General features: G+C 38.4%; 1 protein-coding gene across 1 annotated transcript; it reads left to right on the plus strand.

Moving 5' to 3' along the window:
• Positions 1–20814: 20814 nt before the first annotated feature.
• Positions 20815–24853, plus strand: LOC140065713 (transcription factor HES-5-like). Its single transcript, XM_072113290.1, has 3 exons — positions 20815–21385; positions 22122–22302; positions 23927–24853. Exons 1-3 carry the CDS (start codon positions 21314–21316, stop codon positions 24154–24156), a joined length of 483 nt encoding a protein of 160 aa, XP_071969391.1. The 5' UTR covers positions 20815–21313; the 3' UTR covers positions 24157–24853.
• Positions 24854–25101: the final 248 nt, after the last annotated feature.

Below are 25101 nucleotides of genomic sequence, written 5' to 3' on the forward strand. Positions count from 1 at the left end.
CACTACGGGAGTGGTACGGTGCAGCACAAGTGTGGCAGCGTACCGTTCCATACCCCATGAAAAGATAGGACATGTTCTTTCTTTTCCTGGAATACGGCGCAGTGCCCCATGTTTCTCTATGGAGAGGGGCGGGGGTGAGCGACGCTTACCCCTTCCTCCGCCCGGTGGCAACATGTGCCCGCCGTGCTATGTCAATGTGAATCTAGCCTAAGATTGTGTTCTTCTGAATATGGTGATGTAAATTCGTTATCAGCTATCTTATTTGTGCACATGATATACTTTTGTTCACACAATGCAGTTTTGGAGAATGAGGATCTCCTAATGCCTACACGTGTTTAAAACCTGACATCACTAGTGAACAGCTGGACTAAGCAGGTTATGAGTTACACAAGCTTCTTGCTATTTTCTATGTAAATTCATAGCAAATATAACACAATTATCTATCAGATAATTCATATTATAAGAAGGTGTGAGATACATGTATCTGTGTGATATCTATTTTCTGGCTGTGTACATTGCATTGTCCCCTGCTGTGTGGCTGTGTATAGTAGCTGTGGTGCATACATCTATGTATATTGTTAGCCCTATGTATTGTGTGGCTGGGTGCATTGTATTGTGTGTCTGTGCATAGTACCTCTGATACATATACCTCAGTGTATATTAGCGTCTCAGTGGATTGCACCCCTCCAGCCTCTATTCATATTACATATGGCTCTGTGGGGTGTGTTGCTCTCAGTGTTATGGGCTCAGGGCCTTGTGTCCAGGCTCTTGTGTCTGGTGTGTATTACCTCTATGTGGTGTGAGTCGCTCTGTGCTGGATATTCCTGTGGATGTTTATATGGATACATCTTTCCTGCGCATATCTGATGCTGAATACTTAACACATGAAAGTCCAGGCGCATAAATAAGACAAATTGTTACATGGAAGAGAAAGAAGACTATTGATAGTAAGCAGAAGCTGCACTTTTATCTCATTCCTGACATAACATCTATATTTTTATTGCAATCTGTAATAAGGGTTCATTAGTATGTAATATGTATATTTATCTGCTAGGCAGGCACCCCCTCTGGATAAATAGAAAAATATAAGATAAATAGAGAGATATATAGTTGTCTGATATATGCGAGTCCCACCTATGGTTTTTGCACTAATGTCTAAAATAAACCTGTGTGGGGATAACATAGTTGTGTTTGATGAAAACTCCCCTTAGGGCAAGACACCTAACCTCATAAAATCCTATGCTGGTAATGAAAATAATGCAGAAATTATAATACTAAGGAATAAACGATTAGCCCCAGTATCTGCCTATATTGGGGAACTATTTTAAGGCTATTGAAAGAAAAGTCTACTTTGTACTATAAAGTCTACTACTTAATAATGGACAGTAGAGGGCAGCATGATGAAATCCTAAATATGTCTATTTTGTGTCTGGCTGCATTGTATATGTTAGCTGAACTCAAGGAATGCCCTCTGCCCTTTTGCCATCCACCGTACCTATATTTTTGGGCTGTGTGTTTGTGAGTTGTATCTTTCTATGTCTAGTGATTGTTCTTTGTATTCCAAGCCTATGTGGATTTTTACCTTTATATATTATGTATAACAACGTGTTTATGAACCTTAATGCAAGGGAATGTCCCAGCTGGGAAATGGTTATTAAACAGATAAATCTATCTAGTAAAAACAGAAATGGGTGCACTCCAGCAACCAGCAAAAAACTGCAACATTTCAGCTTCCCATACTGAAGCCTTTGACAAAATGCTGGAGTGCAGCAATTTTTATTTTTAACATATTACATGGAGTTATTAGCGGACTATGTTGGCTTGTACTTCTGTTTTTTACTTTTCTATTTTAGAGAAGCTGCTCTGAACTTTATTTTTCTATCTATCTATCTATCTATCTATCTATCTATCTATCTATCTATCTATCTACGATAGGAAAATACAAGCAGCACACAAGACGTCTTAGGCAGGTGGGTGCAGGCAACACAGGACTGGGCCTTAAGTCCTCCAAATAGAGAGATGAAGAAAATGTGCAGCACTCCGTTTGTGGTCAAAAAAGTTTAAAGTGGTTCTTTTATTCCATCACATAGCTATTGTTATATGTGATGGAATAAAAGAACCACTTTAAACTTTTTTGACCACAAACGGAGTGCTGCACATTTTCTTCATATATCTATCTATCTATCTATCTATCTATCTATCTAACAATCTATTTATCTGCACAAACGTAGAGAAAAATAGGAAAAAATGTCTCACATACCCTTATAGCCAGAAACTTGCTTTGAGGATAGTGGAGGCTTGTTTGGAGTGCCCACGTGTTAAAGTAATCCAAGTAAAAAAGAGTATACGTGGCACATCCCATAAAACTTCAAAACTTTATTCTTCTTACATTAAAAAAGTGCAGGAAAAGTGACATGTAGGTAATCAACCTACGCGTTTCAGCTTGCTCTCAAGCCTTAGTCATGGTGTGGTATTTATCTGCACATCCATGCGTCTATCCTTTTCTCAGATATCGACCAGTTTAATTACCTCCATATATTTGTTTATGTATTAATTGCATTTTATCTAATTCTTCAATTAATAATCTGCCATTCATTTTTATGAATCTCATCCATTTAACTTTAATTTAGATATGGATATCAGAATGACTGTCCAGGAGAAACGTAAATATGGTAAATATCCATTTTTCTCTACCATAAGTATAAGTATAAGTCACTCATACAAAATGTTATTAACTCTTTTTACAGGTGTCACTACAAATATAGATGTTATGCCAGGAATGAGATAAAAGTGCAGCTTCTGCTTACTATCAATAGTATCCTTTCTGTTCCATGTAACAATTTGTCTCATTTATGCGGCTGGACTTTCATGTGTTAAGTATTCAGCATCAGATGTGTGCAGGAAAGATGTATCCATATAAACATCCACAGGAATATCCAGCACAGAGCGACTCACACCACATACAGGTAATACACACCAGACACAAGAGCCTGGACACAAGGCCCTGACCCCATAACACTGCGAGCAATATGTAATATGAATAGAGGCTGGAGGGGTGCAATCCACTGAGACGCCAATATACACTGAGGTATATGTATCAGAGGTACTATGCACAGACACACAATACAGAGGGCAATACAATGCACCCAGCCACACAATACATAGGGCTAACAATGTACATAGATGTATGCACCACCACTACTATACACAGCCACACAGCAGGGGACAATGCAATGTACACAGCCAGGAAATGGATATTACACATACATGTATTTTACACCTTTTTAGAAATGTCAGAGAAGTAATTAGGTTTTATCTATTATGTTTTGCCATAGAAAAGACTAAGAAACTTCTCAAATTCATAAGTTTTTTACTTGCTGGTAACTTATGATGTCATGAGCTGCCGCACAGTACTAAATGATCTCACACTTGCATCAATATCTAAATATTTTTAATTAGCTAATAAAGGCTATAAACTGAGGACACTCAATCTGTATCTATTAAAATAAAATATCCATGTGTGCTGAGATAATTCTCACATTACATAAAGAGCAATTTATTTTTATCTGTCCAATTTCATATCTATATTCTTGTATCTGTCATATATCTATCTACATATTTAAAGAAAACATTAAGTTCCTCAAAATCTCATTCCCTGGAGTTGTATCAATACAGCTCATACTGGCCCTTCTCAAGTGAGGACCGATATGCTGAGTATAGATGTGGATGACAAAGGAACTTTTCAAAGAACTGTGAGTGATGCCTTATTGTACATATATTGGTTGAGGGGCATAGCCTGAGGAGCGTACATGCATACAGTCACTATGCTGTTGTTTTTGTTCTATATATCTAAACTTTATCTAGTATTTATATAAACTTTACTTTAGGTAAATCAATGGGCTATCTATCTATCTATCTATCTATCTAGTATCCATCCCTATTTATCAGAAGTCTAGAAGAAAGGTGTACAAATTAAATATACATTTATTACAATTATTCTCCTTATATAAATATCCATAATATGTAATAATGAGTCTTTATTAGTGATCTAACTACAAATATAGATGTTATTCAGGAATGAGATAAAAGTGCAGCTTCTGCTTACTATCAATAGTCTTCTTTCTCTTCCATGTAACAATTTGTCTCTTTTATGCCCCTGGACTTTCATGTGTTAATATTCTGCATCAGATGTGCGCAGGAAAGATGTATCCATATAAACATCCACAGGAATATCCAGCACAGAACGACTCACACCACATAGAGGTAATACACACCAGACACAAGAGCCTGGACACAGGGCCCTGAGCCCATAACACTGCGAGCAACACACCCCACAGAGCCTAAGCTCTTGTGTCTGGTGTGTATTACCACTATGTGGTGTGAGTCGCTTTGTAGTACATATTCCTAAGGATGTTTATATAGATACATCATGTGATGCAGAATACTTAGCACATGAATATCCAGGCTAGTAAAAGAGGCAAATTGTTACCTGGAGGAAAAATAAGACTTTTTTTTACTATTGATAGTAAACAGGAGCTGACCTTTTTTTCCTTTCTTTTTAATAAAATATATATTTGAATTAATATTAATATTAAAGACTCTAAAATGATGGATATATGATAGATATTTATGTAAAAGAGAACAACAAATATTGCAACAAATATATATTTACCTTGCACACATTTTCCCCAAACTTCCCCTAATAAAGATTTATGAATAGATAGATAATCGCTAGACAGATAGACAGTCTACTAATGTACATCAATTAAAGTTTGTAAAAGTAAATAAAATAGATACAGAGAGATAAATCAGAAAATTGATAGATCAGTAGAACTACATGTTATAGTTGTTCTATCTCAGCACAAATGAATATTTTTATTTTTATTATTGATCCTAGTGTGACATCATTAAGTATTATGTGGCAGCTCATGACATCACTAGTGAACGGCTGGAGTAAACAGGTCCCCCTTTACAGAGGCCTATTTCTATATTCTATATAAATACACAATTATCAATCAGATAGTACATCTAAAAGAAGGTGTGAGATACATGTATCTGTGTAATATCCATTTCCTGGCTGTGTACATTGCATTGTCCCCTGCTGTGTGGCTGTGTATAGTAGCTGTGGTGCATACATCTATGTATATTGTGAGCCCTATGTATTGTGTGGCTGGGTGCATTGTATTGTGTGTCTGTGTATAGTATCTCTGATACATCTACATCAGTGTATATTGGCGTCTCAGTGGATTGCACCCCTCCAGCCTCTATTCATATTACATATGGCTCTGTGGGGTGTGTTGCACTCAGTGTTATGGGCTCAGGGCCTTGTGTCCAGGCTCTTGTGTCTGGTGTGTATTACCTCTATGTGGTATGAGTCGCTCTGTGCTGGATATTCCTGTGGATGTTTATATGGATACATCTTTCCTGCGCATATCTGATGCTGAATATTAACACATGAAAGTCCAGGCGCATAAAAGAGACAAATTGTTACATGGAAGAGAAAGAAGACTATTGATAGTAAGCAGAAGCTGCATTTTCATCTCATTCCTGAATAACATTTATATTTGTAGTGCCATCTGTAATAAAGGCTCATTATTATCTAGGATGGATATTTAAGTATAAAGAGAAATTACATCAAATGTATTTTTACTTTGTGTAGATTTCTCCAGGGATGACTTCTTATAGTAGATATAGGGGTAGATATAGCTGAATAGATAGATGTATAGAAAACAAGAATAACAATGCATAGCTAGCCCGATAAACAGTTGAATACATAGTTAATATATAGATTAAAAAATAGACAGATATAGAACAGATGTGATAAATAATGGGCTGGAGCAGTGATGGCTAACCTATGACACGCGTGTCAGCCATTTTCACTGACACACGGCTGCCTGAGAGTTAAGTTTCATCCTACATGACCAGGTGCAGTAGATGGGAGGCTGAGAGATTGCACTGAGCTTCCGGCACTCCCCCCTTCCTCCTCCTCCTCCTCCCCCGGGCCGGCCCCTCCCCATGTGTGAGCTGTGCCTAGTGTCTCCAGTCAGCACAGGTATCAGCATGGGGCACAGGAGAGGTGACACGGCCGTACACCCAGGAGGCTCCTCTGCAGCTCCTGATAGTTTTGGTGGGGGGAAGATGGCATCACAGTCAGAGGTCACATCGCTGCTGCCTTGTGTGATGTCCCAGCAGCTGCCACCTCTACACTGACCATCTCCACAGCAGGGGCAAGAGAGGACAACCACAATCATCATATAGTAAGTAAGGTCAGTGCACTGTATGATAGAAGACAGTCATCAGGGCTTGTGTGTCAGTTTTGTGATGTACAAGCCCAGACATTGTGATTATTTTGCTCCTCACACCTTCTCCATGCCAAGAGGGCATGAGGGAGATGCAGACAGTGGCGCCTGTGCCCTCGCTATAACCTGTGAACTTTCATGACAGAAAGTTCACAGGTCACTAAGCATTTCCACACCTGTCTGATTGTAACCGATCTATTACAATGTGTGATTTGCACATAGTAATAGATTATTGGGAAAATCCCCATATACTGCCATAATGTAGTATGGCATTACATGGTAGGATCAATCAGACAACCTACGGTTAAAGTACCCTAGAAGTTAAATAGTATACATATTTGTTACTTAAACTATAAATATCACAAAATTATGTTTTTTTGTCAAGGTGACACACCACCCGAGTTATGCTCGGCGAATTTTGACACACCAAGCTCAAAAGGTTGCCCATCACTGGGCTGGAGGGTAGGTCATTGGTTGTACCACCGTATGAGTAAAAATGGGATGTCTGAAAGGTGCTGGTCCTCAGGGGTAAAAGGTTTCCTTTTATTCAGAGATATTTTGGAATAATGATTATTGTACCACTCCAGCACAACAAGCCTAGACCTAAGGAAGCACTCGTTGTAGTTAAGGAGCACCGCCTTTCAGATGTCCCATTTTTACTCATACGGTGGTACAACCAGTGACCTACCCCCCAGCCCATTTACTATACGCCCTTGTTACCCAACCTGGGGGCAAGGGTGGGGACGGTAGTAGTTACACATCACATATGCCTGACCCAACGTTGTGCCTGTCTCTAGCACAAACAGCAAAGGTGAGTACCAAATCTCACCCATTAGCACCTCTTACTCAAGAGCACCCAGGAACTAACCAAGGATAATCTCGCACTAGGTAGCGCTGTTTCTCTCTGTCCCCCCTCCCTTTTTCTCCGCATATCCATAGATGTGATAAATAGTCATCGATACCACATCTGTGGGGGTCCTATACTAGGGAGTACCACTAATTAGCCTTTTCTGTATTGATCCCTAATTTAAGTGAATTTAATGCAATGGAGCTTTTACTGGCTCAATCTTTTGTTTTTATTCTGCCTTCGTCTGCTGCAAATAGATTCTTATTGGGGCTCTTAAGTGTTGGACCCCACTTAATGTATATACCTGAGTATAAACCAAATATAATCCAAGGCTCCTAATTTTACCACAAAAAACTGGGAAAACCTATTGACTAAAGTATAAGTTTAGGGTGGGAAATGCATTGGTCACAGTCTCCTCCAGTATATAGTTATTGAGCCCTGTGTGCACTAGGATATGGTCAACAGCCCCTTACCTACCAGTATACAGCCAGCCCATGCAACCCTGTATATAGCTATCCAGCCCCCTGCCCCCAGTAAATAGCCAGGTAGCCCCAGTATATAACCAGACAGCCCCAAATATATAGTAAGTCCTTAGTACATAGCCATCCAGCCCCCAGTATATGGCCCGCCAGGCCCCAGTATATATCCGGCCCCCAGTATGCAGTCAGCCAGCCTGCCCCAAATATATAGCTAGACAGCCTGCCTCAGTATATAGCAAGCCAGCCTGCCCCAGTATATAGCCAGCCCACCAGGCTATATCATATATCATATATACATATATATCATATATAGGCAGCCGCCACACACTCACACTCTGATGTCAGTAGTGGCCAACGTCATAGCCTGTGCACCACAATGTCACACGGACCTGCCACTGACAGACTCAAGAAGAGGACCTGCAGGGGGGGTCGGAAGGTGAGTATTAACTTTCTTTCTTTTTTTTTACTTGAGTATGAGCCAAGTATGGGCTTTTCTGCATAATTTTTGTGCGGAAAAATTCGGCTTATACTCGACTATACAGACAATCCCCTACTTAAGAAATCTCGACATACAGACAACCCCTAGATACAAATGGACCTCTGGATGTGGTAATTCACTATACTTTGGCCCTAGGGTATAATAATCAGCTGTAGGTGTTATAAATGGTGTAAGCAAATTAGCTTTATTGTTGATTCTGATTCTTATGACAACCAAACATTTTTAAAATCCAATTGTCACAGAGTCCAAAAGACATTCTGGCTGGGGATTCAATTATAAACTACAGGCAGTCGCCGGGTTACATACAAGATAGGGTCCATAGGTTTGTTCTTAAGGTGAATTTGTATGTCTGTCGAAATGGTTATTTTATAATTGTAGATCCAAATTTTTTTTTTCCCCAGTGACATCGGATTTTTTTTTTGCTGTAATGGGACCAAGGATTATCAATAAAGCTTCATTGCAGACACCTTACAGCTGATTATTCTACTCTGGGACTATAGGAAAGCAACCAGAGAGCTTCATCAGGGCAGAGTAGTTTGTCTTTAACTAGGGTTCGTCCGTAAGTCGGGTGTCCAGAAGTAGGGGACCGTCTGTATAAAGTTCCAAGTTACAAACAAATTCAACTTAAGGACAAATCTACAGAACCTAACCTGTACGTAACACGGGGACTGCCTGTATACACTATCTGATATTAATGACCTATCCTTTGAGCTACATAACCCTGGAAATCAACTTTAACCACTTAATGCAGCAGCCACTTTCTGTTTTTGCATTTCTGATTTTTACTTCTTTTTTATTTTCATATTGTCCAGAGCTGTATAGTGGCTTGTTTTCTGTAGAAATGGATATTCACATTTAATTTGATTTATCTACCATATACATACATTTCATTAATTGGATGTTATTAAAAAAATGTATCTAATTGAAGATAAATTTCCCATAAAAACAGCCATATGGTCTCTGTGAAACAGACAACGAATGTCATCAAATGCGACCACTGCTGGAGAGATTGCACAAAAAACAGACTGTTGTCCTTGAAAGTAACCACAAGGAAACTAATAGTTTTTGCTTGAAAATGGGCAGGAGTTTCTCCATGTCCCACAGCCAGCCTGTGGTAGCAAACGCTGAATCTGAATGTCTGACCACCGAGTGCGGGTCGATGACATCCAAGAAAAGCTCTCTCATTTCTATGGGACATGTATGCATTTATGGAAAATGATCTTCAGTCAGGGATATTTTTTTAATAACATCCAATTGAAGAAATGTATGAATATGGCAGATTAATCGATTGAATTAGATTCATTGTGAATGCCCAGATGGGAATACCACTTTAAGGGCTTTGTTTTTACTGCTTTCACTGTGTGGTATAAATTATACATCCCCTTTATTCTTTGGGTCACTACAATCACAGAGAACTATAATTCTTAATTATTTCTCTCATTATATAGTTATATATTATATTATAGAATTAAATAATTTGAAAACCTTATTCATAAATTTACTCTTACTCATTTTGAAACTGGTTTTATGTGTGGAGTTTGTAATATTATAATTCCACACTAGAGGGCACTGTGCAGAGTCTGGAGAGCATTGCATTTTGCACATTCATTAGACTAGTACAGGCACACATGTAATATTCAGCAAAGTAGGGAGAAATGGGTTGATGCCCTAGAAAATATACTGGCCCAGCTTTATTAAAACCCCTGCGTTAGTCGGACTTTGCACGCTCTTTTAGTGCTTGCACATGTTTTTTAAGAAGTGTCGTGGCTACACTATTCCTTTTACAAGACAAATTACTAAATCGAAATGGGCGTTCTGTTAACTGTTAAACTTTTGTTCATGGGACTACCCCTTTAAGTCTAACCAGGGCCAAATGAGGTTAGAGATTGAACAAATCAATTTATAACTATAACTGCCATGCCTTCTCAGGAATGTATCTAGTTGGTCTTGCCAGCAGCTCCATCTGTTGATAAGTTTTTGTATTGCTGCCTCATTTATTCTGCCTCATGTTTCTGTGCAGACAAACCTTTTCCTATTTAGGCTTCCTTAGTATTCCATTATGTTAATCTCTAGCCTGGTCCCTTGCCTCTTCTGCAGCCATCTTCATGTTTCTTACAGAATGTGATGTGCTGAGATTTGCTGTGTACCTTGTACTGAATACTGTTGTCTTGTAGTTTTACACGGATCCTTTTAATAAAAGTTGAAAATGACTCCCTGCGTCCAACTCAATGAATTGATAGGAAAAAGTTTAGCTGTCTGACAACTCGTTCACAGGGACGGATTGAGGGTGTCAGAACAATAAGTGAAATAAGGTTTTTAACCATTCTTTCATAAAAATTTTAAATTAAATATACACTTTTTATAATCAAATCCATTATTCTTAATTCAGATGTGAAATGGCCACTATGTCTTCTTGCTGTACCAGAAGGGAAGCTCAAGAGCTCATTGTATTCTTTATGTATAGCGCCCTCTAGTGGTAATTGCAGGCAGCTAGAGGGTTGTTTTAACTCTGTTATATGCATTCAAAGACTCTTGCTGGTTGTTATCATTTATCAAAAACATGCATATTATCCGTATTCATCAATTTACACAAATTTTCAAAAAATGATGTACATTGTAATGAATAATGAGGTAAATCCCCATATAATGGCATCCTTTAGTATCTCAGTATATGGTAGGCTCAATCAGACAAGCTAGGATTAAAGTACCATAGGGAGTCTGAAAAATAGTAAAGAAAAATATAAAAAATAAATTAAAAAATACAAAAATTCAAATCACCCCCTTTCCCTAGAACTAATAGAAATAAAAATAAACAGTAAAAATCATAGACTTGTTAGGTATTACCGGATCCCAAAAAGTCTGATCTATCATATATACTGTAATATTCCCAACGTTTGGGATGTCATTTGGGGAATAGTGAATACACATAGTGAAATCCGTAAAATACAAGTCCACAAGAAAATGGCGGGTATGCATTTTTTTCACCAATTTCACAGAATTTAGATTTTTTTCTCTGCTTCCAAGTACACGGCAGAGAATATTAAATACCATCACTATGAAGTGCAATTTGTTACACAGAAAACAAGCCCTCACACAGCTCTTTACATGGAAAAATAAAAAGTTATAGATTTTTGAAGGTTGGGAGTGAAAAATGAAAACGCAAAAACTAAAAAGGGACTGGTCGTTAAAGGAAACCTACCACTGCTCGCATGATAAAATCATGCGAGCAGACCACCTGGTAGGCTATTTAATACTGATGCCGGCACATACTTTAGTTCGGCACGGCGATCGTTAGTTTAGATGAAAAAATGTTTTACTTACATATGAAAATATTCCTCCGGTGCTACCCCTACGTCATCTTCGGAAGGGAGATGCCTTCCGATCTTTAATTATTCACGCCTCCTTCATTGTAGCCATTTTTTTCGGGTGCCGAGAGCCGTGACGTCACCAAGCTCTCGGCACCTATCGCGCATGTGCAGAAACTAACTCTCACACAGCCGGACAGCGATAGGTGCCGAGAGCTTGGTGACGTCACGGCTCTCGGCACCCGAAGGAAATGGCTACAATGAAGGAGGCATGAATAATTAAAGATCGGAAGGCATCTCCCTTCCGAAGATGACGTAGGGGTAGCACCGGAGGAATGATTTTATCATGCGAGCAGTGGTAGGTTTCCTTTAAGTGGTCAAAAGTGTGTTTTATCAAAAGGTGCAAGTAATAAATGTGCATATCAAAGCTGTGTGCACTGACTCATTCTTTAAAGAGGACCTGTCACCTCTAAAAATGTCACTAGGAGCTACAATACTTACTAGAGTAAGCAGCTTTTAGTGCTAAAACAGATGCAGCAGTTACACTACTAGCATTATCGGAAACCTCCAGTAATGCTAGCAGACACTGCTGTGATGTACACTAGAAACATTGCGGGAATAGGTGAGGGAATAGGGGTGACTGCCGCATGACTCATGGTGATCACCGCTGGCCTATGGAATGGGCGGGGCGGTCAGGGGAAGAGGCAGCACCTTGGACTGCCCCCTCATGAAAGTAAAAATTACAAACACATTGGGGGTCATTTATTAAGGGCCCGATTCGCGTTTTCCCGACGTGTTACCCGAATATTTCCGTTTTGCGCCGCTTGTACTTAAATTGCCCCGGGATTTTGGCGCACGCGATCGGATTGTGGCGCATCGGCGCTGGCATGCGCGCGACGGAAATCGGGGGGCGTGGCCGAACGAAAACCCGACGTATTCGGAAAAACCGCCGCATTTAAAAACCGAAAATGTGTCGCATAAGGACCGCTTACCTTCACCTGGTCCAGCTCGGTGCATTCCGGCGCGATGAGTTTACTTTCAGCGCAGCAGCGCCACCTGGTGGACGGCGGAAGAACTACCTTATTAAATCCCGGCCGGACCCGAATCCAGAGCGGAGAAGCCGCCGCTGGAACGCGAATGGACCGGGTAAGTAAATTTGCCCCATTAGGTATTGTCATGTCTCAAAATGCCCTATCAAAATATAAATAGGGCTATTGCTGGCGGTGACCTCTATAACGGAAAATGGCACCCAAATGTCCGAAACGCAACTTTTACACCATTTTACATGACATAAAATATTTTTTAAAAAGTGATCAAAATGTCGGCTGATTTTGCAAGAAATGATACTTTACACAGCTCTATGCACAAGTATGAAAAATTTATAAGCCTCAGAAAATGGCAATTTTTTTTCTTTTTCGCACACAGTCGTTTAATTTTTTAAAATGTATTAAAACGCAATAAAACCTGTATACATTTGGTATCACCGTGATCGTAGCAAACCAAAGAATTAAGCAGACCTGTTATTTGGAGCGCACAGTTAAAGTCGTAAAAACTGAGCCCACAAGAACGTGACGCACATGCGTTTTTTTTTTTCATTTTTCCACATTTGGAATTTTCTTTCAGCTTCTCAGTACACGGCATGGAATAATAAATAACATCATGGAAAAGTAAAATTTGTTATGCACAAAATAAGCCCTCACAGAGCTCTGTACACAGAAAAATGAAAAAGTTATGGATTTTTGAAGGTTGAGAGTGAGAAATGAGCGAAAAAAACCCTGCTTCCTTAAAGGGTTAAAAAACTGTTTATGTGATGAAACAGGAAGTACAGGATGACCATTGTTTCTCCAAATTGAATACTGTAGTAGGATAACATTAACAAATTTTAGTAAATATGATAATAGAGAAAAAATATATAAATTGCAATTAAAAAGATATCAGTATTTACAGATGCAAATTACATGACACAAATAACTGGTCTGTCAAATATTATATCATGTCATCATTGCATCATGTGTGGACAGGGCATGAAATGACCCTTTTTCTCTCCAGGGAATCCTCTCCTACCCATCACCATTACAGAGCAGTGTAATTACATTGATAAATGCACTTTCTTGGAGCCTGCCCTTCAGATATTGATAATGACCATCCTTATCTGTGGGGTAAGTGAGCACATATGTACATAATATGGCTCTCCAGGGTGTGGACACTTGTCATAAAATGCACATGGCTGTCTATACACAATCGTGCCTCTTCCAGCATATCTGCCATCTCCAATCACTTGAGAAATGCACCTGATCCACACAGGTTATCAGTGAGTGCAGCTCTGCTCAGACAAGATAGTGCACTGTCTATTGTCCCTTATGCTAATGTGACGAGGGACTGTGGGAAACTGCAACAAATGCAGACTCACAGGATTTAGAGATCTCTCGACGTGTGTAAACATTCCAGGAAAGCGATAGGGGCTTAGATTTTAATGTTACATATGTAATCTCATGCACGATAGGGACCTGTGTAGTATGGACTTGTTATACCAAACCCGTAGGGTGCTATGGGCCCATACTGTACCTTTTCGTATTTACAATATGTGCTACATGGTTATGGTGCTGAGCGAGGTACCATATGGCCACTTTCAGTCATTCCAAAATGTCTACTGGGAATTTGTTTTGTGTTTTTTGTCAACTGCTTTCACCTTACAGGTATATGGGGAATTTTTTACTTGTAATCAGCCTCTTTTTTTTGAAATTATGTTATGGTTGAACCATATTCTCAGTTCGGTAGAATTTGCGGTAGAAGAGTAACTCATTTGATCAGAGCAGTAGGGGTGCGACATACCCCTGATCAGCTATTCGCTGCAGCTGCTGGCACCAGTAATAATAGGTATTCAGGAATTTTCCACAACTTTTATATTTATTTATATATATATCAATATCAGAATAGCAGATGCCTCACATGAATGTTCCAGATTTTCGCTGTACTTGGAGCACTGTGATGCAATAATATGTTAGATATTACACCACAGTCCCTCACCTCTGAGCATAGGGGAATGGCTGGGGAGCAGTTTGAATGCAAAGATAAAAAATACAACAGTGTAAGGACACTCCCCCAGTGCTCCTAGTCCAGCTACAATCCTGAAATATTCATTGTTATGCTCCTACTAACAACACACATAAGGGTATAGGTACACAGATCTTCAGGACCAATACCTAATAATGCCTGCAACTTTATATGATTAAAACTGATAATACTGTATATTCACTTGAAACCATCTGATATTGAATAGATTTTCTAAGGATAGGTCATCAATATGAATAACCCAGAAAGCCCCTTTTAATCTTAACTGCAGTTGTCTGGGGTTGCTTTTTCTCTATATATATCAAAGAAGTTGTCTGTGACCAAAAATGCAATTCTAATCCCTGGAGCTTAGGTGCAATTAAACATATATATAGTTGTTTTTATTCTGCTCTTTATGTTTTTGTCCCCTTAGTCTTCACTGAAATGGACTGATTTTTGTGGACTTGGACCACAGGCTCATGTATTGTGTATGGGCCTGGCAGTCTTCTAATGTTTGTTTCTGACATACACAGTTATTTGTTCCCAGGGAGCAACTACCAGGGTTGTTACCCTATCCCAAACAGTTGTCTTAAGTAATCCATTAGTAACCCCACTGACAATGTCATTCTACTTTCTGTTGGAGTTTCTGGAGTCTATTGTAACCTATGAATACTAATTCGAAAAGTGACAGAAACTGTTACTTGTTCTGCAAGCCATGGATGAGGTGATCCTTGTATAGAAAGCACAACAATACTTCCCCAAAATTTACATATCAAAGCCATGAAACTGCATTTTATCAGGCCTTGTGTAAGTAAAGATCAATAATGCAACCTTCTCATCTCTTCTTGCTGTCATTGAACATAACATTCTTACTTTCATTGAGAATTGTGGCTGAAAACTGTTTTTGATTGTGAGTTAAAAATAAGATTTGTAGAAATCCTTTCCCTGTCCAGGACCTAAGACGTTTTTGGAAGTATCTTAAAGACATTTGATGTAGGAAATAGTGTCGGACTGGCCCATCAGCGTACCAGAGGATGCTCCGGTAGGCCCTGGCTCAACCCAATACTTAACCCCAGAGGTCCAGAAAACTACACAATTTGAAGACTGCTAGAGTATATTTCCTGGGGGATAATAAAGAGTGGGCCACCGGATTGATTTTCTCTGGTGGGCCTAAGGAAACCCAGTCCAACACTGGCAGGAAATATAACTTTTCCACACAACTAAGCTGTTGAGATGTGTCTCACAGACTTGTTGAAGACTCCTAATACAGTGTTTGATCATAGATCAAACTTTGCATAAAAATACAGGCTGCAGGATCATACAGGATAAGGATAAATTGCACACCTGGCACATGTGACAGACATGTACCTTTTTTGGGTGCAAAACATTTCTCTGAACTGTGATCAATCCAGAACCATTGTCTGTCACATAAATTTAAAATGTCTAAAAAAATAGCCTCAATCTGATCATTGTGCAAGAATAGGAACAAGTAAACACATATGATGAAAGACAGAAGTATGATAAATGACCCCAAATTACTCAAGAATAATGAGTGCAGCTCTGGAGTATAATAGAAATCTGTGCATGTTAAATCAAGCAGTTCATGTACACAGTGGGGCTCCAGAACACTGGCATAGAAGCCTTAAAATAATCGCAAATGATAGCATAGCACTAGCATTTGCGATTATTTTCCCCTTCAAGCCAGCTATACAACAGGGGGCGTGGAGGAGCACGGAAAGTGGGGTAGTGGTCCGGCGCATGGCACACGCTGCACCTATTTCAACTCAAGGTAGGACCTGGCATAGAAATAAAATGTGACGCAGCCATCCACTGGATACATCAACAGGCCTAAGCCTTATGAAGTACCCAGCTCCACCTGAGGGGCAGCAGGGCTATCAAACGCCCCCAGAAACTCCATCATCAAAATAGTAAGCATACCTCTGGAGTTTAATATAAGGGGTAAATAAAAACATTCAGTTTAGGGTGCTCAACTTTTTACTTGTGTATCTACATCAAGTAGGGCAGCATGGTGGCAGTGGGTAGCACTTCTGCCTTGCAGCACTGGAGTCCTGGGTTTAAGTCCCACCCAGGTCAACATCTGCAAAGAGTTTGTATGTTCTCTCCGTGTTTGCGTGGGTTTCCTCCGGTTTCCCCCAAAACATACTGGTAGGTTGTTTAGATTGTGAGCCCCATGGGGACAGGGACCAATTTGGCAAAATGTGCAGCGCTGCGTAATCTGTGTGCGCTATATAAATAAAGAATTATTATTATTCAAGTGGATGTTAGGTAGCTGTATAACTTTTTTGTGATTAAACCATCACAATATCTCCCACGCGCTAATTATCATGACATGACATCTACATGATTCAGCAGATTCAACAGAAAGTAAAACAACATTGTTGTATGTAATTTGTTGTGTGTTGAGAATTACAGTTTTTCCCCCAATAACTAATGCTAACACATGCAGCATGTCACAGCTTGTATACCTGCCATCAAAAATTCATACCTTTTAAATTGTGCATATTGAGCAAAAGTTGCAGAAGGTAAGTCAGAGCTTTGTGCCCACTATTAATTCAGCTGCAAGAGTACCAGTATCCAGGGGCGCTCCTAGACCAGTGATGGCTAACCTTTTAGTGGCCGAGTGCCCAAACTACAACCCAAATCCCCCCTTATTTATTGCGAGGTGCCAACCAAAAATTAAAGCAGTAACTTATTGCTCCTTCAACGCTCGATCATACTGGCCTCCTGAGGACAAGATGTACAATTTGCATCATTTTAGCTTCTTTCCAGTGTCCCTCTGTACACAGACAATTGTGGGGCCAACAGAAGGTCCTCCGAAGATAATTACGCCCTGTCTACTCATTCTCCCTCTTCCTACATACACAAGTAGCGAAGTAAGTATCACTTAAATATATGACTGAAAGCAGCATCTTTTAAGTTGCTTGGGATTGCAGGAAGATTCGTTGAATCCTGTCTGGTGTTCTTGGGTGATGTGCCATAGGTTCGCCACCACTGTCATAGAACAACAAGGAACTGTATCATACACAGATCAATTGGCAAACATGTTCAAAACATGAAAGACTTATAATTATCCTGGACAACCAAAGGGCCAAAAAAATGTATATAGTGCCCTATCTGCATACAGCATGTTATACAGTAGGAGGAACTGAGTACATTGCACATAGTGTCCGATCTGCAGATTAAAAGTGCACCATATCGTGTCATACCGGCAGACAGCATGATACAGAGCAAGAGGTATTTAGCAGATTGAAAATCTGCAAACAGCATATTATAGAAAAAAGTAGTTGAGTAGATTGCATTTTTTCTTTTAATGGCAGCATGATATAGAGAAGGAGATAATGAACAGATTGTACAAGGTCCTATCTGGAGGCAACATGTGATAGAGCAGAATAAACTGAGCAGATTCTATATAGTGTCCTATCTGCAGATAACAGGTTATAGAGCAGAGGAGATGAGTAGGTTGTATATAGTGTAATATATGCAGGTAGCATGTTATAGAGCAGAGAAACTAAGTAGATTATACAGTATCCCATCAGCAGGTAGAATGTTATAGAGCAGGATGAGCTAAGATTTTGCATAGCATCCAACTGCACATGACAGGTTATAAAGCAAAACGATCTCTCACATTGTACATAGTGTTCTATTTGCAGGCTGTATTTTATAGAGCAGGAGGTGTTGAGCATATTATACATAGTGTCCTAGTTGCAGGTTACAGGTTATAAAACAGGATGACCTAAGCACACTGTACAAATTCTGCAGGTTAAATCTGGTTCTGTTCAGGGCATCAGGTGGTTATGCCTGCAGGACACTGATAGAGTAAAATAAATGATGGGGCAGAGAGCTTGTAGCTCCCTTCTCCACCTTTCAGCCTATGTCGTAGGGAGATGCTGTAGGGAAACAAGGAGAGGTGAATTTCAGACTTTATCTTTCAAAATTTTACACCAAAAAGTAGGGGGGAAGAATATTAAAGGCAAAGGAGTGCAAAAGGGGGACATTATTAACTGTCCGGAAAACAAAGTGAGACATTAAAAATTGGGAGCCACAAAATTGGGAAATTAGAAATGGAGGCCTCAGTATGGGGCATTATAAATGGGTCTTATTATGTTAGTGGACTTATAACAGCAATAGTGCATTAGACAATGGGGCCATAGTGTTGGGGCCTTATCCATTGTGGGTCGGACAAAAGAAGGGAAATTATACAGTGCAGTGGTCACAAGGGGAAATTTTTAATAAAGGATTAACTGTATATATCCACACACCACATATCTGGCAGCAACTCTTTTAAGGACCCACGTGAGCTTCATAATAATAGTCAGTATTTTGAGGGAAAATCCATTTTTCTCCATATAAATTGCTATCTTAACTGAACGATTATACATACTTTCAGACTTTTTTTCATTAGCTATAGGATTAAAGGATTTGTAAATGGAGATGGAGTTTCACTGAAAAACTCACAGATCTTGTAGAACAAGCAAAACTTTCGTGAAGAGAGGACAAAGCTTACAAGCTGCCCACTGCAAGGTGAGCTTATCGATACCAAGCAGGGGTTAGAATGAACACTGCAAGACGTCTCCAATTGTGAGCCTTGGGGATTCTTCTGCATGCAATAGCCACATTAACTAGTAAAAGCCTAGTGAAACTAATTTAAATTCAAGAACTTCAACATCATAGAAAAACAGTTTAGTTCCTGTTATAATATACAGTATATCATAATATTAAAAGGCCAGTAAACAAATACATTTATGAGGACAACTAGACATATGTGGAATAAAGAAGTATTCATGGAAGCGCACATTTTTTATTTTTTTTACTTTCTACATAAGAAGAAACTTAGAACAGATCTTAATATATCTTTTTTTTAATATATTAAAGCTACTGGGAAACTCCAACCCTGTTGCCCCAATCCTCTGATAGGCCTCATGCTCACAATTATATAATATGCAGACCTCACATGCTGTTGACATACGGGCAGCAAACAATGGTACATAGACCCATTGTTTGTGGCCTGACAGTAGACAACAATCAGAAGTTATTCCAATTTTTTTTTCAAATGGATATATACTGTTCGCCAATTGTGTGATAACTGCTCTGTTATTTCTAGGCTTCTTTGTTCTTTGGGATTGAAAATCCTTGGACAAGTTTGATCCAAAATCCCAAAAGAACATTTTTTCCATGGAGATATGCAGTGTGATGGTGAACTGAAAGACATTTATATCCCTGATTTCAACGAAAAATGCACATTTTTAGTTTTGGATTCTACTGGATATTTAGGTCAATCCAAATTTTGTAATATTCTCTCACATCTGGAAAGGGAAGGAGCACCATCAATGAATAATTCACATTATCATCACCATTGAATTTAAGCCAGTGGTTTGGACCTACAAATGGAACTACAATAAACCTACCCTGTTTCCTCAAAAATAAAACAATAGGGCAAATTTACTTACCCGGTCCCGCAGAATTCATGAAAGCGCATTGTCCAACGATTTTGCACTGTGCCGCAATTCACTAAGAGCGTGCATCCGATATTGTGCATGTCCGACGGAGTTCACCATCTTCTTCCTGGTGTATGTAAGTGCATTGTCTTGTGACACAATTTGAATCTTAAAACCCGCGCTCAGTCCGAATCAGTCGGATCGTACGATGGCCTACCCTCCGATTTCCATCGCATAAAACCAAGCGCAGCTGCGCCGCAATTCGATCGCGTGTGACTCAATCCCAGCAAACCCCTGTTAAATACCTGTCGAAGCCGTGCAAATCCCGAAAACAGCGCATAGTCCGACGAAAGTATGATCCACGACCCTTTGTAAATAAGAACCAATGTTATTTTTCAATGAACAAACATTCACTTTTAATGTTAAACAAAAAATTTACATTTATGAATATACTGTGGTCATGTCACCATAAACAGCAAAACCAGCCAAACTCTGAATTCCATCAAGAATATTTTGTGACAATTTTTCCATGTACAATAGTCTATGGTGCATTTGCCAAGTCAGATAGCTTCTTATATCACAGTTGCACCGCAATAGTCATTGATTTTATCCCATGAATTTATCACCCATGTCACAACCTCTTATTGTATGTAAATTATCTACTTATACTACTGTATGGCATGGGAGGAGCTGTATCAATGACTGCCGCTAGGTCTTATTTTTAAGAAAGGCCTTATATTTCTAAGCTTGAAAAGAGTTCTTATGTTTTGGGGGTGTCTTATTTTCAGGGGAAAAGGGTATGGTGAAATAATTAATTGAAATGCTAACAAAATTTGGACTTTGAACCTTATGATATTGAGTATACAGTTCGTTCCCTTATATGGATATAGATTTCCCTTATATGGATATACCCCACATACTGTTCACAGCCATTTGGCCTTCAAGTAGGCTTCCATGTCACCATGAAACAACCCTGAAAGGGTTAAATGCGCTGTGTATCTATATTGTTTGCCTGTGTGTGTACAGTAAATTCAGAAAACAGGTGCCGCAGGAATGTAATCTGCCTCTAGAATCAGGAGATGCTGTGGTTTCTCCTTGATTGAAGCTTTCCCACGGTGAAGTCTCATTTGAGTCATGATAGAATTGAGCTACGCCCAGTCCACCTGTTCATCTCTAGAGGAGGGGAGATGTTCCCCCCCTGGGCTACGGTCAAACCTCTTAGGCACACTTCTATTATCTGCATTGTTCTCTTCATTGGTTGACACATGTGAGAAACTGTACCATGCAAAACAACTTGTCTGACAGCATGGGCCACAGTATAAATACCGTGCAGAGCTTTCTAATGCTTGTCACATCAGTAACACTCCACTGTGCACAATGATGGCTCCAAGCTTCAAAATCATGCAAGAAGACAAGAGAGCAAAAAATGGTGAACTGAAAAAAAATAAGGTACTGGAATACTACTACATTTTATTATATTTATATCTTACATTATATAAAATTAAATGCTTTCTTATTATAATTATTTTATAATATATTTATTAACATTTTTGTTTATTATTACTGTTTTTATATTTTATAAATCATATATACTATTGTATAATTGTTTGTATTATTTATACAATTCAGTTAAGAAATTATTGCATATAAATAAAAAAGAAAAATATGTAAATATATACATCATATATCATTTTATAGTTACTTTATATTTCAAATAACAATATATATGGTTTGTGTAAGGAAAAGTTATACAATTTTCCAATATACTTTCTGTATCAATTCCTCACAGTTTTCTAGATCTCTGCTTGCTGTCATTCTATAGAAAGCTTCTATGTTTACTTCCAGTGGATAGAATCTGTCCATGGTCTTGTAATGGACATGCAGGAGGAATCAGACCCATGTGATACTAACATGCCGTGCACCTGTGTGACATCACATGACAATGGACAGATTTCTATCCACTGAAAGTAAACATGGAAACTTTCTATAGAATGACAGCAAGCAGAGATCTAGAAAACCTTTAGGAATTGACACAGAAAGTATATTGGAAAATTATATAACTTTTTCTTACGCAAAACATATCAATTATTTGTTAAACGTGGACAACTCCTTTAACATATAATATTATGTTCAATTTAAAGTTTTTTTTTGTCATTTTTCATAATTTGTTGTAATTATTTCATAGATCAGGAAGCCAGTTATTGAAAAGATGAGGAGAGATCGAATAAATCACAGCATCGAACAGCTCAGAATTTTACTCGAGAAAGAAATCCAGATACATCACCAGCATTCAAAACTGGAAAAGGCCGACATATTGGAAATGGCTGTGAAATATCTTCAGAGACAAAGCCAGCATTGCATGAATGGTAATACACTCCACAAGCATTACATGTATCCCCTAACCACCAAATAGGAGATATGTGACTGATCAATTCAAGGCTGACCTGATGTATCCCTGTAAAATGTAGGAATAAGAGTCCCCAATTTTATTTTGTGAATTGGGTGGTAGTGCCAATATGGAACCACACTAAGGCCCCTTCTACACTTGCGTTTTTCACACGTTGACGTGCAGAACTTTCATTGAACTCTGACCCATTGTAGTCAATGGGCTTTTTCAGGCTTTCTTTTTTTTTCACACACTCATTTTTTTTTAAAGCACGTTTAAATCTCGACATGCTCTACTTTTGCAAGTCACGCACGTGAAAAATGCACCATACAAGTCTATGGAGATGCATAAAAAATGCATTGCACTCTGAGACACTTGCAAGTGCAATGCAAGTACAATGCGTTTTTCACGCATCAATTGCCATAGAAAAGATGGAGCTCAGTCCTGAGTCTTTTTCACGTGCGTTGTTTGCGTGGGAAAAACGCATTGAAATTGCATTGAAAACACGCGTGAAAAACTGAGACACTGAACAAACTCTGACTGAAAACTGATTGAACTCTGATGAAAAATGTCAGTTTTTCACTGACCAAACTCTGATCGCCCCTGATCAGACTCTGACGTGATCTGCAACGCAAGTGTGGAAAGGGCCTAATGCTGTAATTGGAGGGGTAGTCGCACAGGTTTGTTATGCTCCAAACCACTTTCTGGTGCTATCAGGGCTCAAATTCAACAAAAAAGCTATTAATTACAGAATTCACATTAAATGACTGAGATCCAGAGCAATGTTCAAGGCCTTATTCTCAATAGAACTCACTCTAGTATGAATCCAAACCAGTAACAAATGAGTGTTTATAGTTCTAAAATAATGAACTGTAGTTCTTAAAATAATCTGCTTTCTTTAAAATATGTTATAAAACTGTACAACAATAAATACACAGTCATACATGCAAGTATAACATGCAAATACCTCACCACTCAAACAAAAAGGCTATAAATTCATATGTTACAACATAGTAATATACTCAAACACGATAATTGTATTATTTTAAAGTGCTAGTGCCATGTCTTAGGGAGAATATCTGTTATATAACATAATCAACTAATACTTATATTGGTATGAAGAAATTCATGTTTTACTTATGGTGTAAAATTGCCTTAGGTGATGGTGAGGCATCTATAAACAGGTTGCATGGCTACACTAAATGAAATACTTTTTGATGGATTAATTCATACAATGGTTAAAAAGAAGAGCATGTCCTAGTTTCGACAGTTTTGTCACTGGCAATAAACACCCAGTAACTACGATGAAAACAAGAACATTATTACAAAAAGGTACCTTTAGATCTTCAAGTTTTTCCTAGCAGTTTGTACTACTCTACTCCAACTCTACCCTGGGATGTTAGCAATATTGTTTTGTATTAAGAAATGAATATTTTTTACTTTTTATGCTCACATACCATATTCATTGTTTTATTGTTATTTCATAAGGGAAAATTATTTATATGATTGGATATAATATGTAAAATTTTTACTATTTTCATAACATTTTTTAAATAGCATATATAAATAGTTTCTTTATCTAATTTTTAAATATTTTTTAATAGATTCTCAGAATTCTCAGGACTTATATTACCAAGGATATTACATGTGCCTTAAAGAGACAGTGGGATTCCTGCATAACCAAGATAACACACAGGGGAAAATACTGAGACACATCTGTATGCAACAGAATCAAACAATCGCTGAACAAAGATTCCAGTATCCTGTTGCTCCACTACAGAGATATCCCTATAATGCCTTGGAAGGTAATGGAGAGATATGGAGACCTTGGTAGGACAATAACATGGACGATACCTACGATGCTTCTGGAAATTAGGGCCTGTTTTAAATAATTTCAGCAGTGCCTCTACTGGCAGTGGGGTGTAACTACAGGAAATCTAAAGAATATATAACTAAACTGTGAATGTCTACAAACTCAGGATATGTTATATTATTTAGAGGCTTTATGACAAAAGGGGCACTTGTACTGTATGATGTCAATATCAAATCTTTCTAAATGTATGTTAACATTAACGTGGGTCAATAACTGTGACGTATATATATATATATATTGTGAACCTTTTTTGGGGATCTAAATTTGTTGGAAAAGACAAAACCAAAAACTGTTGAATAGTTTATCAGATGCCTGTGTACAGATATCGTCACTTCATGTCTCACTGCAATGTAAAGGGGCAATGTATCCAACATGTGGCACCCAATAGACCGCTACATTCATATCAGGGAGCCAAATCAGCTACACACAAGTTAATTGTCTTTTATAAAGATATTACATTACTTATTAAATCTTACAGGCAATATTTGCCTCCAAAAGACCTCATGAGCGTGCAGGCAGTTTTGGTTGCACCAGTTTTCAGACATGGGACCTATAAATCTGCTGTGTATTACAGAATAATAATTTTTTTTGCAAAATTGCTTTGATTTTTTAAATTGTTGTTATTATTACTGTGTCAAATTTTACATAAAATTAATATAAGAGACAAAAGTATAAATAGAGACTATTTTCAAATGGATGTGTTTCTTATTGTTAGGTGGACATTCCAGCATTTGGAAACAATATCACAGGAATTATTAAAGGGGCTGGCCATTATATCAAACACCTTTAATATCAGTATGATTCTAGGGTTGTTGGTTATTAAAATTGTAAATATTAGAGAGTTCCAGTGCAAGAGTAATATTTGGGCACTTTATTCTCCAACAACTCATCATAGTTCACTTCACT

This window comes from Engystomops pustulosus, chromosome 6 (genome assembly GCF_040894005.1).
Source record: "Engystomops pustulosus chromosome 6, aEngPut4.maternal, whole genome shotgun sequence".
Lineage (NCBI taxonomy): Eukaryota > Metazoa > Chordata > Amphibia > Anura > Leptodactylidae > Engystomops > Engystomops pustulosus.